Source organism: Loxodonta africana, chromosome 22, assembly GCF_030014295.1.
Source record: "Loxodonta africana isolate mLoxAfr1 chromosome 22, mLoxAfr1.hap2, whole genome shotgun sequence".
Lineage (NCBI taxonomy): Eukaryota > Metazoa > Chordata > Mammalia > Proboscidea > Elephantidae > Loxodonta > Loxodonta africana.
In genome coordinates this window covers 14,879,897-14,900,908 of record NC_087363.1, presented here as the reverse complement: position 1 = coordinate 14,900,908, position 21,012 = coordinate 14,879,897, and the positions used below count along the sequence as shown (strand labels likewise).

The 21,012-nt window shown below is 40.9% G+C and overlaps 1 protein-coding gene across 31 annotated transcripts in view; it reads left to right on the top strand.

The window, feature by feature from the left end:
* The first annotated feature begins 706 nt into the window (after positions 1 to 706).
* The window catches only part of SLMAP (sarcolemma associated protein), a 159,762-nt gene continuing 139,456 nt past the window's right edge, over positions 707 to 21,012 (top strand). For 7 of the 31 annotated variants that reach the window (XM_023547584.2, XM_064274333.1, XM_023547581.2 and 4 more), the window contains exon 1: positions 710 to 1,493. In XM_023547584.2, the coding sequence (XP_023403352.2) occupies positions 1,296 to 1,493 (198 nt within the window). In that variant the 5' untranslated portion in view covers positions 710 to 1,295. Of the gene's footprint in view, positions 1,494 to 21,012 lie in introns of all 31 variants that reach the window. The other 24 variants (XM_064274340.1, XM_064274338.1, XM_064274329.1 and 21 more) reach the window with 7 other exon arrangements.

Sequence of the window (21,012 nt, the reverse complement as noted above, 5' to 3'; positions counted from 1 at the left end):
GCGGCAGCGGGAAAGGGAGAGGCAGGACCTGTCGTGGCGTCCAGGCTCCGAACCTCCGTGGCCCGTCCATGGAAAGGCCGGCCGGGGTTGTGGCCAGCCGCGGAGACTGGCGTGAGGCGGGCTGAGGGGGGCGAGGGCTGAGGCAGGCGGGCACCGGCGCCTGACGGCCGTTTGTTTTGGTATTTCCTCCACCAGGTCGGAAAGTTTCCTGCCTCGTCGGGCACAGCCTGAGCGTGCCCCGCGGGCCGCGAGTGCTGGAGGTTGCGGCGGACCCAGCCTGGGGCCTCCAGGCCTCTCCCCCAACCCCAGGGCCAGCCTCCCTCCCCCACCTCCTCGTCCGCTGGGAGCTGCGCCTGTCGTCCCTGCGATGCGACCCTCGCGGGGGCGACCCTGAGGGCAGGCGGCCCGTGTGCTGAGCAGCGACCAGGAGTCCCGACGTCCGGGGACCAACTTCCCGCCGGCCGGGACCCCCTCGTCTCCCGGGGTCGCGGGGTCGCGCCTCGCTCGGTCCGCACCGCCTGCGGAGCCGGATCCCCGCCCTGGTCGCGGGGACGCCCCCCAGGTGCCCGGGAACCCCGGCCCGGCCACTGCCCGCGCCCCCGCCGGTTCCCGCGCCCAGGTCCCCCTCCGCCGCCCCCTCGGCTGGTGCCAGGCCGGGGACCCCACGCCCCCTCCCGGGGCGGCCTCCGCGGAGCAGGGCAATGCGGACCGTCCCCCTGGCCGCCTAGACCCTCTCGTCGCCCCTCACTGCTCCACCCGCGAGGTCCCCGAGAACGGGCAGTGGCTGCCCAGAGGTGCTCGGCGACACCTTTCTTCGGCGCGAAGGGACCTTCCTGGCCGCACCGAACCGACACTTCCTTCATGCTGCAGTGCTGCAACGTTTCCGCCTCCGAGGGGGAAAAGCGGCCGCGATCCCAAACAAAACACAAGAATTGGTGTGTGACTCATCTGCTTGGATACCTCCAGTCCCCAAACTGTCTTCCAGGAGTTTTCTTGGCCGAAGCTGTCCGATGTTTGAGCCGTTTCTTCCCAGGGAAGAAGATGGATTGAAAGCTGCCAGTTGGGGACTTTTTGTGGCCAGGTTGGGTTTTAAAGGAGGTGATGGCGCTTGCGCTGGCTTATCTCCCCACCCAAGTGAAGAGTTGTTGATGTGCCCTGGTTATGCTTAGACAATGCACAGTTTGCTTTAATTTAAAAATTTTCTGGGGGATAGGGCTAGAGGCTTGTGAAGGGCAGTCCGGATCCGGAGGAGCTCCTCTTTGTCCCTGGTAGGAGAGACACCCAGTCTGTCCTCGATGCCGTCAGCCTTGGCCATCTTCACTTGCCGTCCAAACTCGCACCCGTTTCAGGAGCGTCATGTCTACCTGGACGAGCCCATCAAAATCGGCCGCTCGGTGGCCCGCTGTCGACCAGCGCAGAATAACGCCACCTTTGACTGCAAAGTGCTGTCAAGGAACCACGCACTCGTCTGGTTTGACCACAAGACGGGCAAGGTAATGTCACCACGTTGGCTAACAGTCTTTACTTCTTGCTCCCCTTTGCTCTCTGTGAGAGGCATTCTGTGTGTAGGCTTCCCAGGGTTTGCACCCAGAGGACTTGCAGCAAGACCACGGAATCAACTTTTTGGTGTGCCTGATTCTAGTGGAAATTTAATGGAGGTGGTTGAATGGAAAACAGAGTAGGTATTGTAAATAAATGCCTCGGGAGACCAATGGCATCTTGATAACATGGTCATTCCCAGTGAAATCCCAAACCCTAATTCGTTTCGGAAAACTAGATAGTGAAACTTGGCATCTCGCTTTCGGGCTTTTTAGAAAGGTGAATTTGCAGTTCAGTGCTTGATTAAGCAAGCAGCAGTTCCCAGAGCAATGTGGGAATCTGTGGCCAGTATTTCTCGGGAGCTCAGGTGTCTCAGTGGGGACCTGTACTGAACACATCGCTTTCAGTTGAGTTCTAGTCAGGGCCTTTCTAGCAAGGGCAATTGCCTGTGTCAACAGACTTACTGTTTGGAAAGACTAGATATGTATTTGCCCCTGACAGAGTAATTCACAGTAATCAAAGCTAATTTAATTAAGTATAAAGACCTGTAACTTTACATTTTCAGAGTTTTGTTTACAAGTTGGGCGATCCTATATGCACATTGCTTTCGCAGATCGCTTTTGGTGTTCCCTGGAACACCTTTCCTTAAGAATACTTCATGCATACACTCAGAGGTAAGATTTAAAATTCAGTGTCAGGAAATTAACTTTTTTATTTTTTGAAATTATATACAGTTCTACCAGTTATTGCATTATTTAGTTGTGATAAAAAATTAATTGCTCTTCATTTTAAGTGTGACCATTCGATGTTAACTCCTTAATTTATTATACATTTGGGTGTTTTTAAGAATACAAAGAAAAGATTATGTAAGACCCTTTCAGTTTTTAAAACTCTGCGTGTAGAGAGCATATTAAAGAGCTCAATCTTGTACTTAAATTTGATGTTTTAGATGAGCTACTGACTCAGTTCCAACTTAAAGTTACATAAGATTAATAGAACTATCTCGGGTTTCATCTCCTGATTTTTCCTCCTTTCTTGAGTTAAATGATTAAGTTTTTCTTAAAAGAAGAATTTAAATCTTTAAGAGTAGTGTTTTGAAATGAAAAACAAAACAAAACCCCGAGCCTCAAAGGGAGAGACAAAACACACTTCTGCAGTTATTGAATTGTGGAGTTATTATATAAATAATTTAAAAAAAAAGAGAAAGATTGTCAAAGTGCTATGTGCTTGCGTAATACCTGAACCCTACTCTGTGTGTAGGGTAAGAACTGAAAAGTATGTTAATTTTTCTGTGTAACACCAGATGCTCATTTACCTGTGTAAAGGACCCTTTTTATCTCCCTGAAAGCTAAAATTTGGGTGCCTTAGAGACTTTGTAGATTACCCATAATCCTTTAAAATGACTATTCACGGAATTCATTTTTCCAGCAATGTAATTCAAAGATCAGTTAACTACTAGTGCCTTAACTAGCTTTTACTTGTTTTTGTGTCCCTGGGCAACCATTTGGGTCCAGCCTAATCAGATAACAGGTTTCCTCACAGTGCATTCTCTGCAAAGGTAATTTCTTTTTTTCTTTACTTTCATCCAGCACCCAAAGGAGACTCAAATTTTTTTCTTTTACCGATTTGAGAAATAGTGATTACCTGACCAGTGTACTAAAGCCCTCACAATAGCTTAGTTTGAGATGATTAGGAATATATGAATAGTGAATGTTTAGCGTGTGAATTGAGATGGCATGTTAAAATTTTGAACAAAATTTGTTTTTAGAAGAACTTATCTTTAAAGGATACACTTGGTTTATTTCTATTATTTTCACTTTTCTTTATTAGCTAAACTATACTCAGGATCCAAGGCTGCTACTCTAGGTGTACATATTATTATTGGTTATTGTACCACCCAGTCTAATGAAAAATGAGCAGTCAATTCTTGCCATGTGATCAAATTCTTTTAGGAATTAACTATTTAAAATTTAGGTTTCATCAGAGAGTCAGTTTTTGTCAACCATCTAGTACGTGCCAGATGCTGTGAGGTACACAGTTCTAAAGAAGACAGTTTGACCAAATATCACTTATTATTTTCTCTGTGTGAAATATCCAGTTTGAGGATTTCTGCTACAGTTGTCTCATAACGAAAGATTATGTTAACAGAAGTCTCTGGGTCTAATATGTATTCCCAGCAAATGCGTTTATATAGCAGGAAAATATCTCCTTCTATAAGCATCACTGCAGACAACTTTTTTTTTTTTTAAAGTCTCTAAGCATTAGTTTTCCTGTCTGGTGATAAGCATACTGTTGTTTTGAGTTTAAGGTAATCAATTTCTTAGCACCCTATACCTGGCCCTTAAGCCCAATACTTGGAGGGAGGGGAAATCATTTAGGCAGCTCTTTGCAGTTTGCTATGGTGCTCTTCAATCTTAGGAAGGTAATGAGAAATTATCTGTGTGTGTGGGTGATGGCATATGTAGAAATAATTTTTAAATTACAAACAAATGAAGTTGAGAACTTTGTCCAAATTGCCACTTTTGGACAATGGAAAGTAGAAGGTTGGGAAGTGGAAAATCAGAGTAATAAGCTTTTTTGTTGACTTTCATTTGTGGGTGACTGTTGAATTCCATATTGGTCATCATGGGAGACTCATTAAAAGCTGGAAAAAGTAATAAACCCTTGAAACTTCCTGATTATCCAAGTGATATATGTTCATTGTAGAAAATTTGTGAAATGTAAAGAAGCAGATGAAAATCTAGGTGATGCTTTTTAATGTTAAATTCATTAATGTGTTATGATATTTAAACCTGTATTTTGGAGGGTGATAGGTTTGCCACAATGCACAGTATAATAATTTTTCCCAAATCATCTTCTCCTTAGGGATATGCCCGCCTGTTGCTGTCGAGTCGGTTCTGACTCACAGCGACCCTATAGGACGGAGTAGAACTGCCCATAGGGTTTCCAAGGAGCGCCTGGTGGATTTGAACTGTTGACCTGTTGATTAGCAGCTGTCTCTCTTAACCACTATGCCACCAGGGTTTCCTTCTTAGGGATGTAGCAGTTGGTTATCGACCTGCTTGGATGCTGGCCCTGTCGTCTTTCACTCTCTTTTGGAGGCCAAGCACTTCAAAGTAGGTGGCAGATAATATTAATAAAACAATTATTAATCCTCCTATTGACTTGAGGTACTACTGAACAGGAGTTTAAATGTGATGTAATTGATGTGAACAAGCAAATCTACCCATAGGGTGGTTACATAGAAGGATAATGAGTGGACTGCCCCCTTGTGATTTGCATGGCACTATTTGATTTGAGGCTTTGGGGACAGGTGACAAGCTAGTGGTTGAAATGGTAGTCTACTTCCAGTCTCACTTTTATGTCCTGACTCTTGACTCTATAGAGTCTAAAGCCCAAGTTCATAACCACTCTGCTATTCCAAGGCTTTATGACAGTTTAGATGTGATGGATTTTGTAGGGGCATAGACCAGGCTGATAAAAAAAAAAAAGGCTGATAGTAGGAACAAAAATAATTGAATGCCAGAAAGTGAAAAAAAGGCAAGTGTATTAATTTGTCCATTAGGACTTCATGGAAGAGAGAGATTTCTCTTTGGACTGGAGATTTTAGGGAAGGTTTCGTGGATGAGAAGTTTTCATGGATGAGATGCAGTGTAGGACTTTGAAAAAAGGGCAGAATGTAGACAGTCAGGGAGTTTTGGGTAGGAGGAATTGGTCAAGCAAAGCAGGAATGATATGGTGTGTTCCAAGGACATTGCAAGGAAGTCATTGCAAAGGAAGAGTCCTGAATTGGGCAACTGAGACTGTTTTTTCCCTATTCCTTCACATATCTAAGTATGACCACAGAACTCCTGGCCTCAGATTTTGGGAGAATGGCAGATCATACATTCATTGATTTTGTTTGTGTGTTTGTTTTAACAGATACCTCATTTTTTTGTTGATGTTGTTGGTAGCAGATAAGTCATTAAGAGGTGATAGTTTTTGTAAGAAAGTCATTTATTCGATACACGTGAGAGTCCCTTGTTGGTTCAAATGGTTAAGCTCTCTGCTACTAGCCAAAAGGTTGGTGGTATGAAGACACCCAGAGGTGCCTCAGAAGAAAGGTGTGGTGATCTGTTTCCTAAAGGTCACAGCCTTGAAAACCCTGTGGAGCAGTTCTACTCTGCAACACATGGGGTCACCATGAGTTGAAATCGACTCAGTGGCAATTAACAACAACAACAGTGTTTAAGATGGATTAACCTAGACACATTCAGAAGGTCAGGTTGAATATCCACAGCACATGACTCCATTTCCATTCTTTTCTATGCCACTTCTCACGGTAATGGAAAATAAATGAAATCTTTTATCTGTTATTTCAAGCTGTTAAATATATGGATAGTGTGTTCAGTTAAAACATTTTTTCCCACTTAGTTATTTGGCTGTATTCCTTAGGTTAAATCCACTGTTTATCTTCCCAGGCTCCTATTTGGTTTTCTTAAGTGGTATTTATGTTAAAGCTTAATATCTATTCTCTTTGATAAATAGGGTACCTGTCATTTAGAGTTTTAAGTGAAAAGACTGTGAGATTGGATCCTTTGTGCGTAAGTATAAGAGTGGCACAGTGGTGGTGTCTGACCTCCTCCTCCTCTAATGTCACAAGGGGGAAGGAGACTCAAGATCAACAGCCCAAGGCTGATTCCTGCAAGGAGGTTAAACATGGCTCCTCCCTCCACCATCTTTTCCAATTCTGACCCTCCCACAGCACCCTCTACTTCTCTGCTGAATTTGGTAATTCATTGCAGTGGCCACACACAACTCAACAGACAATACTCACAATTAGGGGCTTATTAGGAAAGTAACAGGTGACAGTTCAGACTCAGGAATGCGCAGGGTACTGTCCTTCCATCAGGACAGCCTCTTTTTAGCTGTCTCTGCAGGAACCACTGTCTCTGGTCCCTTGGCCTCTGCCTCTGCTTAGGGAAGTGTTATGAAGCTCTTTTAGTTCTGCCAGTAAGTACCCAGAAGCACCCCCATTCTGCCAGTAAGCCTCGAATCGAAGGTGCTAAGCTCTAGCTCCATGGGTCTGCAAACTTAGCTCCACCAAGTACCCAGAAACATCCTGCTCCTCTAGCAAGACTCCTGCCCAAAAAAGCTCAGTTTTCTAGCTTTGTGGGCCAGGAAACCCACCACGCCATCTCCTGCTGGTCTCCTGGTTCTGCTGCCGTTTCTTTGCCACTACTTCTTGCTATCTTCAGTGTTACAACTCTCAGTCTCTTTCCTCAGTCTCCTGGTTCCAAGAGCTTCTCAGCACAGGAATCCTGGGTCCAAATGACAGACTCTGCTCTTGGCTCTTCTTCCGTGGTAGTGGTGAGATCCTCTCTTCCCACCTCTGGAATGGCTCATTTTAAGCCTAGCAGGAGGGCAAAACTGATCAGTTCCCTTGGTGAGCCATAATTATCTTATTTGCACAGATCCACCCAGTTACTTGGGTGAGAGTTACAAGACCTTGGTGAAAAAGGTCACACAAAAGCAGTCCATTGCACAGCAGTAACTGTGTTATTTGAATCAAGAAAAATGGTGGCATTTGCTGACTGCCGAAATGTTCTACAGACTCTGCTCTCCTGCCCCTGCTTTGTGCACTGCCACTAGAGTAGTCAAACAGCTTACACTCCTGCTCAGATATCTTTGTTGTTGCCCGTCTTCAGCGTGATAACGTAAATCTCTCAAAAAACCTTCATTTTCTTTTTTTCCAGCAGGATCTTCTATTACCCTTTTTTGCCTTTGCCCCAAACCCTGTGCACTAGATATATTGCCAGTGCTTACTGTTCCTGGAACAAGTGCTCTTTTTGCTGTTTTGTCTTCTAGAATGACCTTTCCCCTTTATCCCTCGATGTCCAGTTCCAATGAGAAGCTTTTCCTAACTCCTACTAACTGAAGAATTAATTGCTTCTTCCTCTGTACTCCCATAGAACTTTGTACATAATTCCATCGTAGGACATAGACAGTGAAATAACTATGATGCAAATGTACTATTGCTGTGCCAACTGTGAGCTCTTGAGAACAAGGGAGTAAGCACCATAGAAATATTTGAATGAATGAGATGTGAACAATGAAGAGTCTGTATTTCTGCAAACCCCAGGAGGGTCATTCTAGTTGGTAATCCATTTGAGATCATGAACCCAATTACCAATATGTAGTCTTTGTGTAAAAATAATTATCTGTTGAAAACTGAAAATGTGGAATCATAGGCCATCTTGTGATTGGTAATATTAGTTTTGAGCTGTTACATGTAGGAAAATAATACCGTTTAGAGGTTATTTGCTCAAGGTCATCTAGGAGTAACTATGGGAGTTAGAACTAAAATCCAGATTTTTTCCCCCCCTGAAATAAAAGCTAATTGATAGACATTTATTCTGAGCTATCATATTATGAACTATAGATTTTCTGAAACAATTATAGTAAAGAAAAATCTTTTTTTTTTGCTCTCTCACAAGGTAATCTAAGCTGTTGTTTTCTGGGTGCATAACTAAAATGCTGTCATATGACAGACTTTTCAAAGATGGAAAGAACCTGAGTTAATTATTTCTGAGTCAGCTAACATTTTAAAAAAGTGACTTCTACCACTTCTGGCTTGTAGACTGAGTAAGTATGGTGAAAGAATACAACCCTGACACACACCTTTCCTGACTAAACCATGCAGTATCCCCTTGTTTTGTTCAAACGACTGCCTCTAAGTCTAAACACAGGTTCCTCATGAATACAATTAAGTGTTCTGGAATTCCCATTCTTCACAATGTTATGCATAATTTGTTGTGATCTACACAGTCGAATGCCTTTGCATAGTCAATAAAACACAGGTAAACATTTTTCTGCTATTCTCTGCTTTCAGCCACGATCCATCTGACATCAGCAATGATATCCCTTGTTCCACGTCCTCTTCTGAATCCGGCTTGAATTTCTGGCAGTTCCCTGTTGATGTACTGTTATAACTGCCTTTGAATGATCTTCAGGAAAATTTTACTTGTGTGTGATATTAATGATATTGTTCAATAATTTCCGCATTCTGTTGGATCGCCTTTCTTTGGAATGGGTACAAATATGGATCTCTTCCAGTCAGTTGGCTAGGTAGCTGTGTTCCAAATTTCTTGGCGTAAATAAGTGAGCCCTTCCAGCGCTGCTTTCGTTTGTTGAAACATCTCAATTGGTATTCCATCAATTCCTGGAGCCTTGTCTTTTGCCAGTGCCTTCAGTGCAGCTTGGACCTCTTCCTTCAGTACCATCAATTCTTCAGCATATGCTACCTCTTGAAATGGTTGAACCTCGACCAGTTCTTTTTGGAACAGTGATTTAAAGTTAGGAAGGGTGTGCGTCAGGGCTGTGTCCTTTCACCATACATATTTAATCTGTATGGTGAGCAAATAGTCCAAGAAGCTGGACTGTATGAGGAAGAACGGGGCATCAGGATTGGAGGAAGACTCATTAACAACCTGCATTATGCAGGGGACAAAACTATACTTGCTGAAAGTGAAGAGGACTTGAAGCACTTATTGATGAAGATCAAGGATTATACCTCAACATAAAGAAAAATCCTCACAACTAGACCAATAAGTAACATCATGATAAATAGAGAAAATATTGAAGTTGTCAAGAATTTTCTTTTACTTGGACCCACAATCAACGCCAGGGAAGCACCAGGCAAGAAATGAAATGATGCCTTGCATTGGGCACATCAGCTACGAAGATCTCTTTAGAGTGTTAAAAAGCAAAGATGTCGTTTCAAGTTCCAAGGTGTACCAGATCCAAGCCGTGGTGTTTTCATTTGCCTCATATGCATATGAAAGCTGCACAGTGAATAGGGAAGACCGAAGAAGAATTGATGCCTTTGAATCATGGTTTTGGCAAAGAATATTGAATATACATACCATGGACTGCCAAAAGAATGAACAAATCTGTTTTGGAAAAAGTACAGCCAGAATGCTCTTTAGAAGCAAGGATGGTAAGACTACATCTCACATACTTTGGACATGTTGTCAGGAGTGACCAGTCCCTGGAGAAAGACATCATGGTTGGTAGAATAGAGGGTCAGCGGAAAAGAGGAAGACCCTCAACGAGATGGATTGACACGGTGGCTGCAACGAAGGGCTCAAACATAATGATTGTGAGGATGGCAGAGGACTGGGCAGTGTTGTATTCTGTTGTACATAGGGTCACTGTGAGTCGAAGTGGATTTGATGGCACCTCACAACAACAACAGAAACCCTGGTGGCATAGTGGTTAAGTGCTACGGCTGCTAACCAAGAGGTTGGCAGTTCAAATCTGCCAGGCACTCCTTGGAAACTCTATGGGGCAGCTCTACTCTGTCCTATAGGGTCACTATGAGTCAGAATCGACTCGATGGCAGTGGGTTTGGTTTGGTTTTAACAACAACAGCTGCTCGTAGCAATAAAAACACTTTTCTTACGGTTGCGTTCGGGTAACTGATTTGAATTTGGGTGTTTATGCAAACAAATGAAACAGCCTTGGAAAATCTCATTTGGTCATGTAAATTTTTTGTACTTTAAGAGAATAGCTGACAGATGTAAAGAAAGGGAGTAAAGTTTTACAGGCGTTTGAAAACATAGAAGTCATTGGTGATTAGTACCGTGTCATTTGCTGTACTATTTGGAGTAGGTTTTAAATTTAAGGAGATAAGAAACTTTGTGTATTAAGGTTTTATCAGTACTTTCAGACTTGTAGTTTTATTTACATTTACAATTACTGATTTGTTCTAGCTGAGCCAAGCAGAAATGAGTTTTCAACATGGACTTTCAAGCTCTTATTTATTTTCTTATTTTTTAATTATAAAAACAATAGGAATACCGTTTCATAAAAGTTCGACTCATAAGGAAGTATATAGAGTAAAAGATGAAAGCCCCCCTTCACATGCACAGCCCCCAGCCTCTTTCCCTCTTCCAGAAGTAACTGTTGTTAGTAGTTTGATATGTAATTTTCAGAACTTTTTCTGTGTATTTGCATACTTGCATATGTCAGTAAAGAAGTATAGTTTTTTTTGTTGTTACTTTTTTTCCATGAACAACTGGATCATAGGTTAAAACGTGGTTTTTAGCTGTTAGATGACCTCAAATGAATTGTGGTAAGCTTACCTGAAATGTGTTTATATGCTCTTAAGTTTCTTTTTCTTATTCTTTTTTTATTTTTATTGTGCTTTAGGTGAAAGTTTACAGAACAAATTAGTTTCTCATTAAACAATTAGTACATGTATTGTTTTGTGGCACTGATTTGGGTTCCCCATTCATTTGTCCAGCTTTCCTATCCCCACCTGCCCTCTCGTCCTTGCCCTTGGGCTGGTGTGCCCATGTAGTCTCATGTACATGGTTGAAGCTCTTAAGTTGTGACCAGAGTCCAGACTGTTGTAAAACTAATGCTGTCATTTATTGAGCACTCACCAATTGCTGTGCTAAGAGTTTCATGTCCATTATCTCATTGAATTCTCAGAACAAACTTTTGAAGTAGGTACTATTATTATCTTCCCTTTACAGATGAGAAGGCTGAGGCTCAGAGAGGGGAAAGAATTTGTTCAGGTTTATACATGTAGTTAGTGGTGCTTGCTTGCTACCTCAGCACTCTTAGTCATTACCAATTTTATCACCAATCCTTTAGTAAACAGTAGATCAAAAGAAAGAATACATTGAGATAAAAGTCTTATTTTCTACTAACTGTTAGATATTTTGGTGGGAAGTCAGTTTAGAATTTTATTTTTAAACTTTTGGTGTTGAGAATATACACAGCAAAACATACAATTCAGCAGTTTGTACGTGTACAGTTCAGTGACACTGATCACATTCTTTGAGTTGTGCAGCCATTGTCACCCTCCATTTCTGAGTTGTTCCTCCACTATTAACATAAACTCGCTGTCTCCTGAGTTTACTATCTAATCTTCTTGAGTTGCTGTTGCCAATTTGATCCCGTATAGTTTTTGAAAGAGCATAATGGTCAAGGCAGACGAGTTTAGAATTTTAATTGAAGTTCCTTAATCAGTATTTATTTATCACTTAAAAATTTACAAGTTGAATAGAAACAACTCTTTACATGTAAAGATAATTGGTGTATCAGTGTTTAGATACTGTAATAAATAGATACTTTATGCTTACATTGGATGATTTTTAAGTTTAATATGTTTGGAGGCTGTGTTTTAGATGAAATACGTATGTGATATACACCCCATAAGTGAACCTTCTAATTTAGAAAAATGACTAGATTTCATTCTTTAACTGTAGAAAGGATATTGTATCAAAAAAAAAAAAAATTTTTTTTTTTTTTAGATGCTAATAATAAGGTTCCTTTCATTTCTAAAATTCAGGGATGGAAAATAAGATCATGCCATATATTATCAGTAGGTTTATAGAATAAGCATACTTCATAGTTTTGAATTTTTTTGAAAATTTCCTGTAGTAAAAAAGTATGTTATAGAGTTCTCTGGTGACCCAGAAATTCTACTCCTAAGTATTACCCAAGAAAAAAGAAAACATATGTCTACACAAAAACTTCTACGTGAATGTTCATAGCAGCATTATTCATAACAGGCAAAAAGTGGAAATAGCCAAATGTCCGTCAGTTGATGAATAAAAACCAAACCCATTCCTGTCAAGTGGATTCTGACTCATAGTGACCCTATAGGACAGAGTAGAACTGCCCCCATAGAGTTCCCAAGGAGCACCTGGTGGATTCAAACTACTGACCTTTTGGTTAGCAGCAGTAGCACTTAACCACTATTCCACCAAGATTTCCTTAATTGATGAATAGGTAAATAAAATGCATTGTTTCCACATAATGGAATATTATTTGGCAATGAAAAGAAATGAATTTCTGATACATGATATGGATAAACCTTGAAAACATGCTAAGCGAAAGAAGGCAGTCACAAAAGGCCAGGTATTCTATGATTCTGCTTATATGGGATGTGCAGAACAGGAAGTTACCAGGGGCTGTGGGGCAGGTTTGGGGAAAATGGAGAGTGATTGCTAAAGGGTACAGAGTTTCTTTTTCAGATGATGAAAATGTTATAAAATTGATTGCGATGTTAGTTGCAGAACTATGAATACTAAAAACCGTTGAATTATAAACTTTAAATAGATGACTTGTTTGGTATGTGAATTATATCTCAATAAAGCTGTTGTAACAAAAAAGGAATAGTAGATACGGTAGTAGCTTAGTGAAAGCAGATTAGGGGTAGGAAGTAGAAGAGGGTAGGGTAAGAATTCAAGAGTGTGTAGGATTAACAGAGCAGCTTCTGGAGTTCCGTATAGCTTGATTTTTGTCTTCTATTTCCTTAGTGTAAATGTCTTGCTTTTGGACCTTTGATTTAACAAGTTTAGTAGACGGATTGTGTATTTCCATTCCACACAGGGGGAGCAGCATGTGTTTAAGGCAGAGAGACTTGAAAGAAAATGATGTATTCTAGGAAATGCAAAACCAGAAGGTACCAGAGTTGTGGATGGGAAAATAGAGTTGCTAAATCCTTGGGATAGTTGAGTGTGGCTCATAGAGGTAGTGTGGTTAAAGATTCCGGAGTTGGATTATCTTGAGTTGGAATCCTGGCTCCACTGTTTGCCAGATGCGTGACCTTGGGCAGTCTCTATGCCTCAGTTTTCCTCAACTGTAAAAGGAGACTAATAGTGGATAAGGCATGTGTGGTTATTTTCTGTAAGTGTACTTTTTTGTTGTTAAAAAAATTTTGTCTTTTCAATGTCTGTCTTTAGAGTGTCCTATACTAAGTAAATTCTTCGATATTTGATAACATTTTTGAATGTGTTAAAGAAAGTCTTATAATGTCTGTTATCCATTACTATCCATCACTCATCTGTCAGTTCATCATACTGTGGTGGCTTGCATGTTGCTGGAAGCTATGCCACTGGTATTTCAGATATCACCAGGGTCACCCATGTTGAACAGGCTTCAGTGGAGCTTACAGTAAAGCTTTCGGGACCTTCATTTGCTGATGTGGCATGACTCAAAATGAGAAGAAACAGCTGCAAACATCCATTAATAACTGGAATGTGGAATGTATGAAGTATGAATCTAGGAAAGTTGGAACTTGTCAAAAGTGAAACGGAATGCATAAAGATCAATATCTAGGCATAAGTGAGCTGAAAGGGACTGGTGTTGGCCATTTCGAATCTGACAGTCATGTGATCTACTATGTTGGGAACGACAAACTGAAGAGGAATGGCGTTGCATTCATCATCAAAAGAAACATTTCAAGATCTATCGTGAAGTACAGTGCTGTCAGTGATAGGATAATATCCATATGCCTACAAGGAAGACCAATTAATCCGACTGTTACACAAATTTACGCAGCAGCCAGTGAGGCGAAAGATGACAAAATTGAAGATTTTTACCAACTTGTGCAGTCTGAAATGGATCAAGCATGCAATCAGATGTGCTGATAATTACTGGTAATTAGAATGCAAAAGTTGGAAACAAGAAGGATCGTAGTTGGAAAATACGGCATTGGTGATAGGAGTGATGTTGAAGATGACTGATAGAATTTTGCAAGACCAACAACTTATTCATTGTAAATAACTTTTTCCAGCAACATAAATGGTGACTGTACATGCAGACCTCACCAGATGGAATACACAGGAATCAAATTGACTGTATCTGTGGAAAGAGATGATGGAGAAACTCAATGTCATAAGTTAGACCAAGGCCAGGGGCCCACTGCAAGACAGACCATCAATTGCTTATATACAAGTTCAAGTTGAAGATGAAGAAAATTAAAACAAGTCCACGAGAGCCAAAGTACCACCTTGAGTATACTCCATGTGAATTTAGAGACCATCTCAAGAATAGATTTGACACATTGAGCACTAATGACTGAAGACCAGATGAGTTGTGGAATGACATCGAGGGCATCATACATGAAGAAAGCAAAAGACCGTTAAAAAGACAGGAAAGAAAGAAAAGACCAAAATGTATATCAGAAGAGACTCTGAAACTTACCCTTGAATGTAGAGTAGCTAAAGTGAATGGGAGAAATGATCATGTAAAAGAGCTGAACAGAAGATTTCAAAGGACAGCTCAAGAAGACAGTATTATAATAAAATCTGCAAAGACCTGGAATTAGAAAACCACAAGGGCAGAACATGGTCGGCATTTCTCAAACTGAAAGAACTGAAGAAAATGTTCAAGCCTTGAGTTGCAATAGTGAAGGATTCTGTGGGCAAAATATTGACCATTACAGGAAGCATCAAAAGAAGATGGAAGGTATACACAAAGTCACAAAGAGTTGGTCAACCTTCATCCATTTCAAGAGGTAGCATATGATTCAGAACTACTCAAGGAACTACTCCAATCTGCACTGAAGGCATTGGTGAAACACAAGGCTCCGGTAATTGTGGAAATACCAAGTGAGGTGTTTCAAGAAATAGATATAATACTGGAAGCACTTGCTCATCTATGCCAAGAAATTTGGCCAACTGACTGGAAGAGATCCGTATTTGTGCCCATTCTAAGAAAGATGTTCCAAAAGAATGCACAATTATCGAACAATATCATTAATAGCACACATAAGTAAATTTTTGCTGAAGATAATTAAAAAACAGTTGCAGCAGTACATGGACGGGGAACTGCCAGAAATTCAAGTCAGATTCAGGACAGGACATGGAACGAGATACATCATTGCGGATGTCAGATGGATCCTGGCTGAAAACAGAACACCAGAAAAATGTTTACCTGTGTTTTATTGACTATGCCAAGGCATTCGACTGTGTGGATCATAACAAATTATGGAAAACATTGTGAAGAATGGAAATTCCGGAACACTGTGCTCATGAGGAACTTGTACATAGACCAAGAGGCAGTTGTTTGAACAGAACAGGGGGATGCTGCGTGGTTTAAAATCAGGAAAGGTGTGTGTATGGTTGTATCTTTTCACCATACTTGTTCAGATTGTGTGCTTAGCAAATACTTTGAGGACCTGGACTGTACGAAGCAGAGTGCGGCATTAGAATTGGACGAAGACTCGTTAACAGCCTGTGATATGCAGATAACACAGCCTTGCTTACTGAAAGTGAAGAGGCCTTGAAGCACTTACTGATGAACATCAAAGACTGCAGCCTTCAGTATGGATTACACCCCAGTATAAAGAAAATAAAATCCTCACAACTGGATCAATAAGCAACATTAAGATAAATGGAGAAAACATTGAAGTTGTCAAGGATTTTGTTTTACTTTGATCCACAACGGAAGCAGCAGTCAAGAAATCAAACAACGTATTGCCTTGGGTAAATCTCCTGCAAAAGACGTTTTTTAAAGTGTCAAAAAGCAAAGATGTCATTTTGAAGACTTAAGGTGTGCCTGACCCAAGCCAGGTATTTTCAGTTGGCTCATGTGCTGGTGAAATCTGGACAATGAGAAAGTCGGAAGAATTGATTCATTTGAATTATGGTGTTGGCAAAGACTATTGAATATATCATGGTCTGTCAGAAGAATGAACAAATCTGTCTTGGAATAAGTACAGCCAGAATGTACTTTGGACGTGTTACCTGGAGAAGGATGTTATGCTTGATAAAGTAGAGGCCAGTACAAAAAGAGGGTCAGTAAAAAAAGAGGAAGACCCTCAGCAAGATGGATTGACACAGTGACTACAGCAGTAGACTCAAAGATAGCAACGATTGTGAGGATGTGCAGGACTGGACAGTGTTTCATTCTGTTGTCCATAGTGCTGCTGTGAGTCGGAACTGACTCAGCGGCACCTAACGATGACAACCAACGACATCCGGTACTGTGGGCCGTGGGTGGCACAAATGGTTAAGTGCTTGACTGCTAGCCAAAACATTGGCAGTTCATAGCCACCCAGGGGCATCTTGGAAGACAGGCCTGGCAATCTGCATCTGAAAGGCCACATCCTGGAAAGCCCTATGAAGCAATTCTGCCATAATGAAGATATAAAGATGTTACTGCAGCCTTCAGTGAGCTTGTAGTTTGAAGCTAAAGCTAACTTCCATGAAATAATTAGAGAAGAATTAAATGGAATTAAGAGCACTATGGGATCAAGGTAGGGAAGGCTTGTTTGTCTAGGAGGGAGACTTGAACTGGACCCAGAAGATCTAGGATAGGGACTAACAGGTGTCCTTGGTATATAAATAAATATCCATATGAAAAAGGCATGAACTCAGTGGTATAGTCAGGAGTCAATTGAATCTAGAAGAGCAATGTATTAGGGTTTTTAGTTGTAAGCCACAGGTACTGCCTATAGCTGATTTAAGCAGTTCTTTTGAAAAGGAATTAGGTAGTTTACAGAAACATTGAAAGGCGGGGGATCCAGACTTGGAGGCTCTGCTGCTGGAGCCATAGATAAAATCATGCCATTTCTATGGTGCATTGTCTTGTGCAGACATGGCTGTGCATTGCTTCAGCGCTAGATACCTCAACTGGTATAACTGACATTGGATATTGCATCATGGCTCTGGCATTGTTGCCATTACTGCCTGTGGAAAGTGGGTGTGGATGCTTCTTTTCTGCCACTGGTGTAATCCCCTAGCATCGTGTTTCTTTGTATCACTAACTCCTGATGTGAAGTCTGAGGCTAGGTTACATGTCCTTTATTTAGCTTCAAAGGAAGCTAGAAAAGCCAGCATGTGACATTTCATTTTATAGTGCAAAGTAGACTTTGTCTTCCACCAAGGTGGTTAATTACCTTGGAGTAATTAAAAGGAGGTTGAGATGGTGGCATCCGGGAAAATGATGATTGCTCCCTCCAAGAAGAGTTTGTTTTAGGAGCCATACTACCAGATTGACCAGAGTCTATACTAAATGACTCAAATGAACCTGGGTCAGGTTTCATTTCAGAAAGGCTGTGAAGGTACAAGGGTCAGTGGGGCAATAGGACAGAAACCAGGGAACCAAGGCACAAACCTTGAGGGTGAGAATTTTGGAGCAGCAACTTTGGGGAAAGCCACGCTCCCCCTTAATCAAGCTAGATAATCCTGATAACTAGTATGTCCTGTAGTGAGTTTTGAAACACCTGTCTGCTTTAACATGCTGACTTCATATTAGGATGATTGGAAGATGATGAAGATTGGTTGGATTCATAGGTATAGTGAGTAGACAGGATTTGAAGGTTCAAATGATTTCTTGTTTTCAAGATTGTTTCTCTTGGCATATTAAAAAAAAAAATAAGAGATTTAATTTATATGTGTCATCGTAAGGTGTGTTATTTTGGTCAGTCAGTTTAAATCTGGAATAAACTAATTTAAATACCATTAAGCATATGCAAATGGTTAAGCACTTGACAACTAGCCAAAAGGTTGGTGGTTTAAACCTACCCAGAAGTGCCTGGGAAGACAAGCCTGGTGATCTGTGTCCAAAAGGTCACAGCCTTGAAAACTCTGTGGAGCAGTTCTGCTCTGCACACATGGGGTTGCCATGGGTCAGAATGGACTCAATGGCAGCTAACAACAATAGATTTAATACTTTAAAGGAAAAGTGAAAGATGTTAAAAGGATTTAAAAAAAAATTGTTCTTGAGAATATACACAGCAAAACATACACCAATTCAAGTTTCTATATGTTTATTCAGTAACGTTGGTTATATTCATCCAGTTGTGTAACCACTCTCACCCTCCTTTTCTGAGTTGTTCCTCCCTCATTAGCCCTACCCCCTAAGGTTTCTACCTGATCTTTCAAGCTGCTGTCGTCAGTTTGATCCTATATAAATAGATGTTAAAAAAACATGATGCTATGGGCAGAATTCTTTACTAGTAAAGCTAAACTATTGTTTGGTTTTAACAAGACTTCAGGGGATATTTTTGGTTTAAGGTTTAAAGGTTATCTTAGGACCATAGTTTCAGGGGTTCACCCAGCTTCCATGGCTTCAGAAAGTCTGGATTATATCACAGTTCGAAGTTCTGCTCTGCATTCTCCCCCTTTTGATCAGGATTCTTCTTTGATCAAAATGTTCAGTAATGGCAGGCTGGCACCATCCAGTTTTTCTGGTCTCATGGCAAAGGAGGCAAGTGTTCATGGAGGCAATTAGCCACACATTCCATGTCCTCTTACTCCTGACTCTCCTTCTTCCTCTGTTGTTCTGGGTAAGTAGAGATCAATTGTGCTTTGAATGGCCAGTTGCAAACCTTTAAGACCTCAGGCATTTCAGAATGAACTGGAAGGTAGAACAGAAGCACTAAACTGGTTATTAAGCCGATTAACTGGGATGACCCTAAATCTCCAAACCAAAGAACCAAATCCCTTGAGGTGTTTGGTTGCACATAAGCAGCCTCAGCGGTTACTCTCTTTGTTGTTGTAAATGTATCTATCACACAACTTTTGCCAGTTCAACTTTTTACAGGTATACAATTTTTTGACAGCACTTACAGTAATCTGCTGTGCAACCATACCCTTAATGTGATTTTTCCATCATCATAAATCGGAACTCTGTACTCCATAAACAATAGCCCCTCCTTTTTCCTCCTACCTGCCGCTGGTATCCAATGAGAAATTTTGGTCTCTGTAGGTTTGCCTATTCTTGTCGTTTTATATATGTGAGGTCACTCAATATTTGTCTATTTGTGATTGACTTATTTCACTCAGCATAATGTTTTCAAACTCCATCCATATTGTAGCATGTATCAAGACTTCGTTTCTCCTATTGGCTGAATAGTATTCAATCGTATGTGTCTACCACATTTTGTTTATCCATTGGCCTGTTGATGGGCATTTAGGTTGTTTCCACCTTTTGGCTGTCATGAATAGTGCTGTAATTAACATTGGTTTACAAGTCTCTGCTTTCAAGTCTTTGGGTCTGTACCTCAGAGTGGAATTTCTGGGTCATATGGGAGTTCTATTTCTAATTTTTTGAGGAACTGCCACACTGTTTTCCATAATGGCTGTACCATTTGCATCCCTCCCAGCAATGGGTAAGGGTTCCACATCCTCTCCAACATTCGTTATTTTTTTTTTTTTTTAAATCTTAGCTGTCTTATTGGGAGTAAAATGGTACCCTTGGTTTGCACTTTGATGACTAATGACTTTGAGCATCTTTTTATGTGTTTGGTGACTATTTTAATGTCTTCTTTGGTGAAATGTCTATGCAAGTCTTTTGTCCATTTTTTGATTGGGTTATTTGTTTTTGTTAAGTCGTTGAAGTTTTATATCTATTTTGGCTATTAGATTCTTACTGGATATGGTTTTTGAAGATATTTTCCTAGTCAGTAGCTTGTTTTTCACTTTTCTGGTAAAATCTTTTTTTTTTTTTTTTTTAATTAAAAAAAAATTTTTATTGTCCTTCAAGTGAAAGTTTACAAATCAAGTCAGTCCCTCATACAAAAATTTATGTACACCTTGCTATGTACTCCTAGTTGCTCTCCCCCTAATGAGACAGCACACTCCTTCTCTCCACCCTGTATTCCTGTGTCCATTCGGCCAGCCTCTGACCCCGTCTGCCCTCTCATCTCCCTTCCAGACAGGAGCTGCCCACATAGTCTCATGTGTCTACTTGAGCCAAGAAGCTCACTCCTCACCAGTATCATTTTCTATCGTATAGTCCAGTCCAATCCCTGCCTGAAGAGTTGGCTTTGGGAATGGCTCCAGTCTTGGGCTAACAGAAGGTTTGAGACCATGACCTCCGGGGTCCTTCTAGTCTCAGTCAGATCATCAAGTCTGGTCTTTTTATGAGAATTGAAGGTCTGCATCCCACTGCTCTCCTGCTGCTTCAAGGGTTCCCTGTTGTGTTCCCTGTCAGGGCAGTCATTGGTTATAGCTGGGCGCCACCTAGTTCTTCTAGTCTCAGGCTGATGTAGTCTCTGGTTTACGTGGCCCTTTCTCTTGGGCTCATAATTACGTTGTGTCTTTGATGTTCTTCATTCTCCTGGTTGAGACCAATCGATGGATATTAGATGGCTGTGTGCTAGCATTTTAAGACCCCAGATGCCTCTCTTTTTTGGTAAAATCTTTTGATGAACAAATGTTTTTAATTTTTATGAGGGCCCATTTGTTTATTTTGTCTCTTGGTGTTTGTGCTTTTGTTATTGTATTAGACAATCAAAAGCTAGGCCTGACAGTGTTGCCCCTGCATTTTCTTCGAAGAATTTCTGGTTTTAGTTTGTACATTTAGTTCCTTAATCCATTTTGAATTTGTTTTTTTGGATATCTGAGGCATGGACCATGTTTCGTTTTTCTGCATGGGGAATCCAGTTTTCCAAACACCATTTATTAAAGAGGCTCTCCTTTCCCCATCTGATAGACTTAACAGCCTTGTCAAAAATCAGTTGACTGTAGGTGTGTGGGTTTATTTCTGGACTCTCAATCTATTCCATTGGTCTATGTGACTGTTGGTATACCAGTACCCAGCTGTTTTGATTACTGTAGCTGTATAATGTGTTTTAAAAGCAGGAAGTGTGAATCCTCCTACTTTGTTCTTCTCTTTCAACATTGCTTTATCTGTCTGGGACCTCTTGCCATTCCACATAAAGTGGAGAATCAGTTTTTCCAT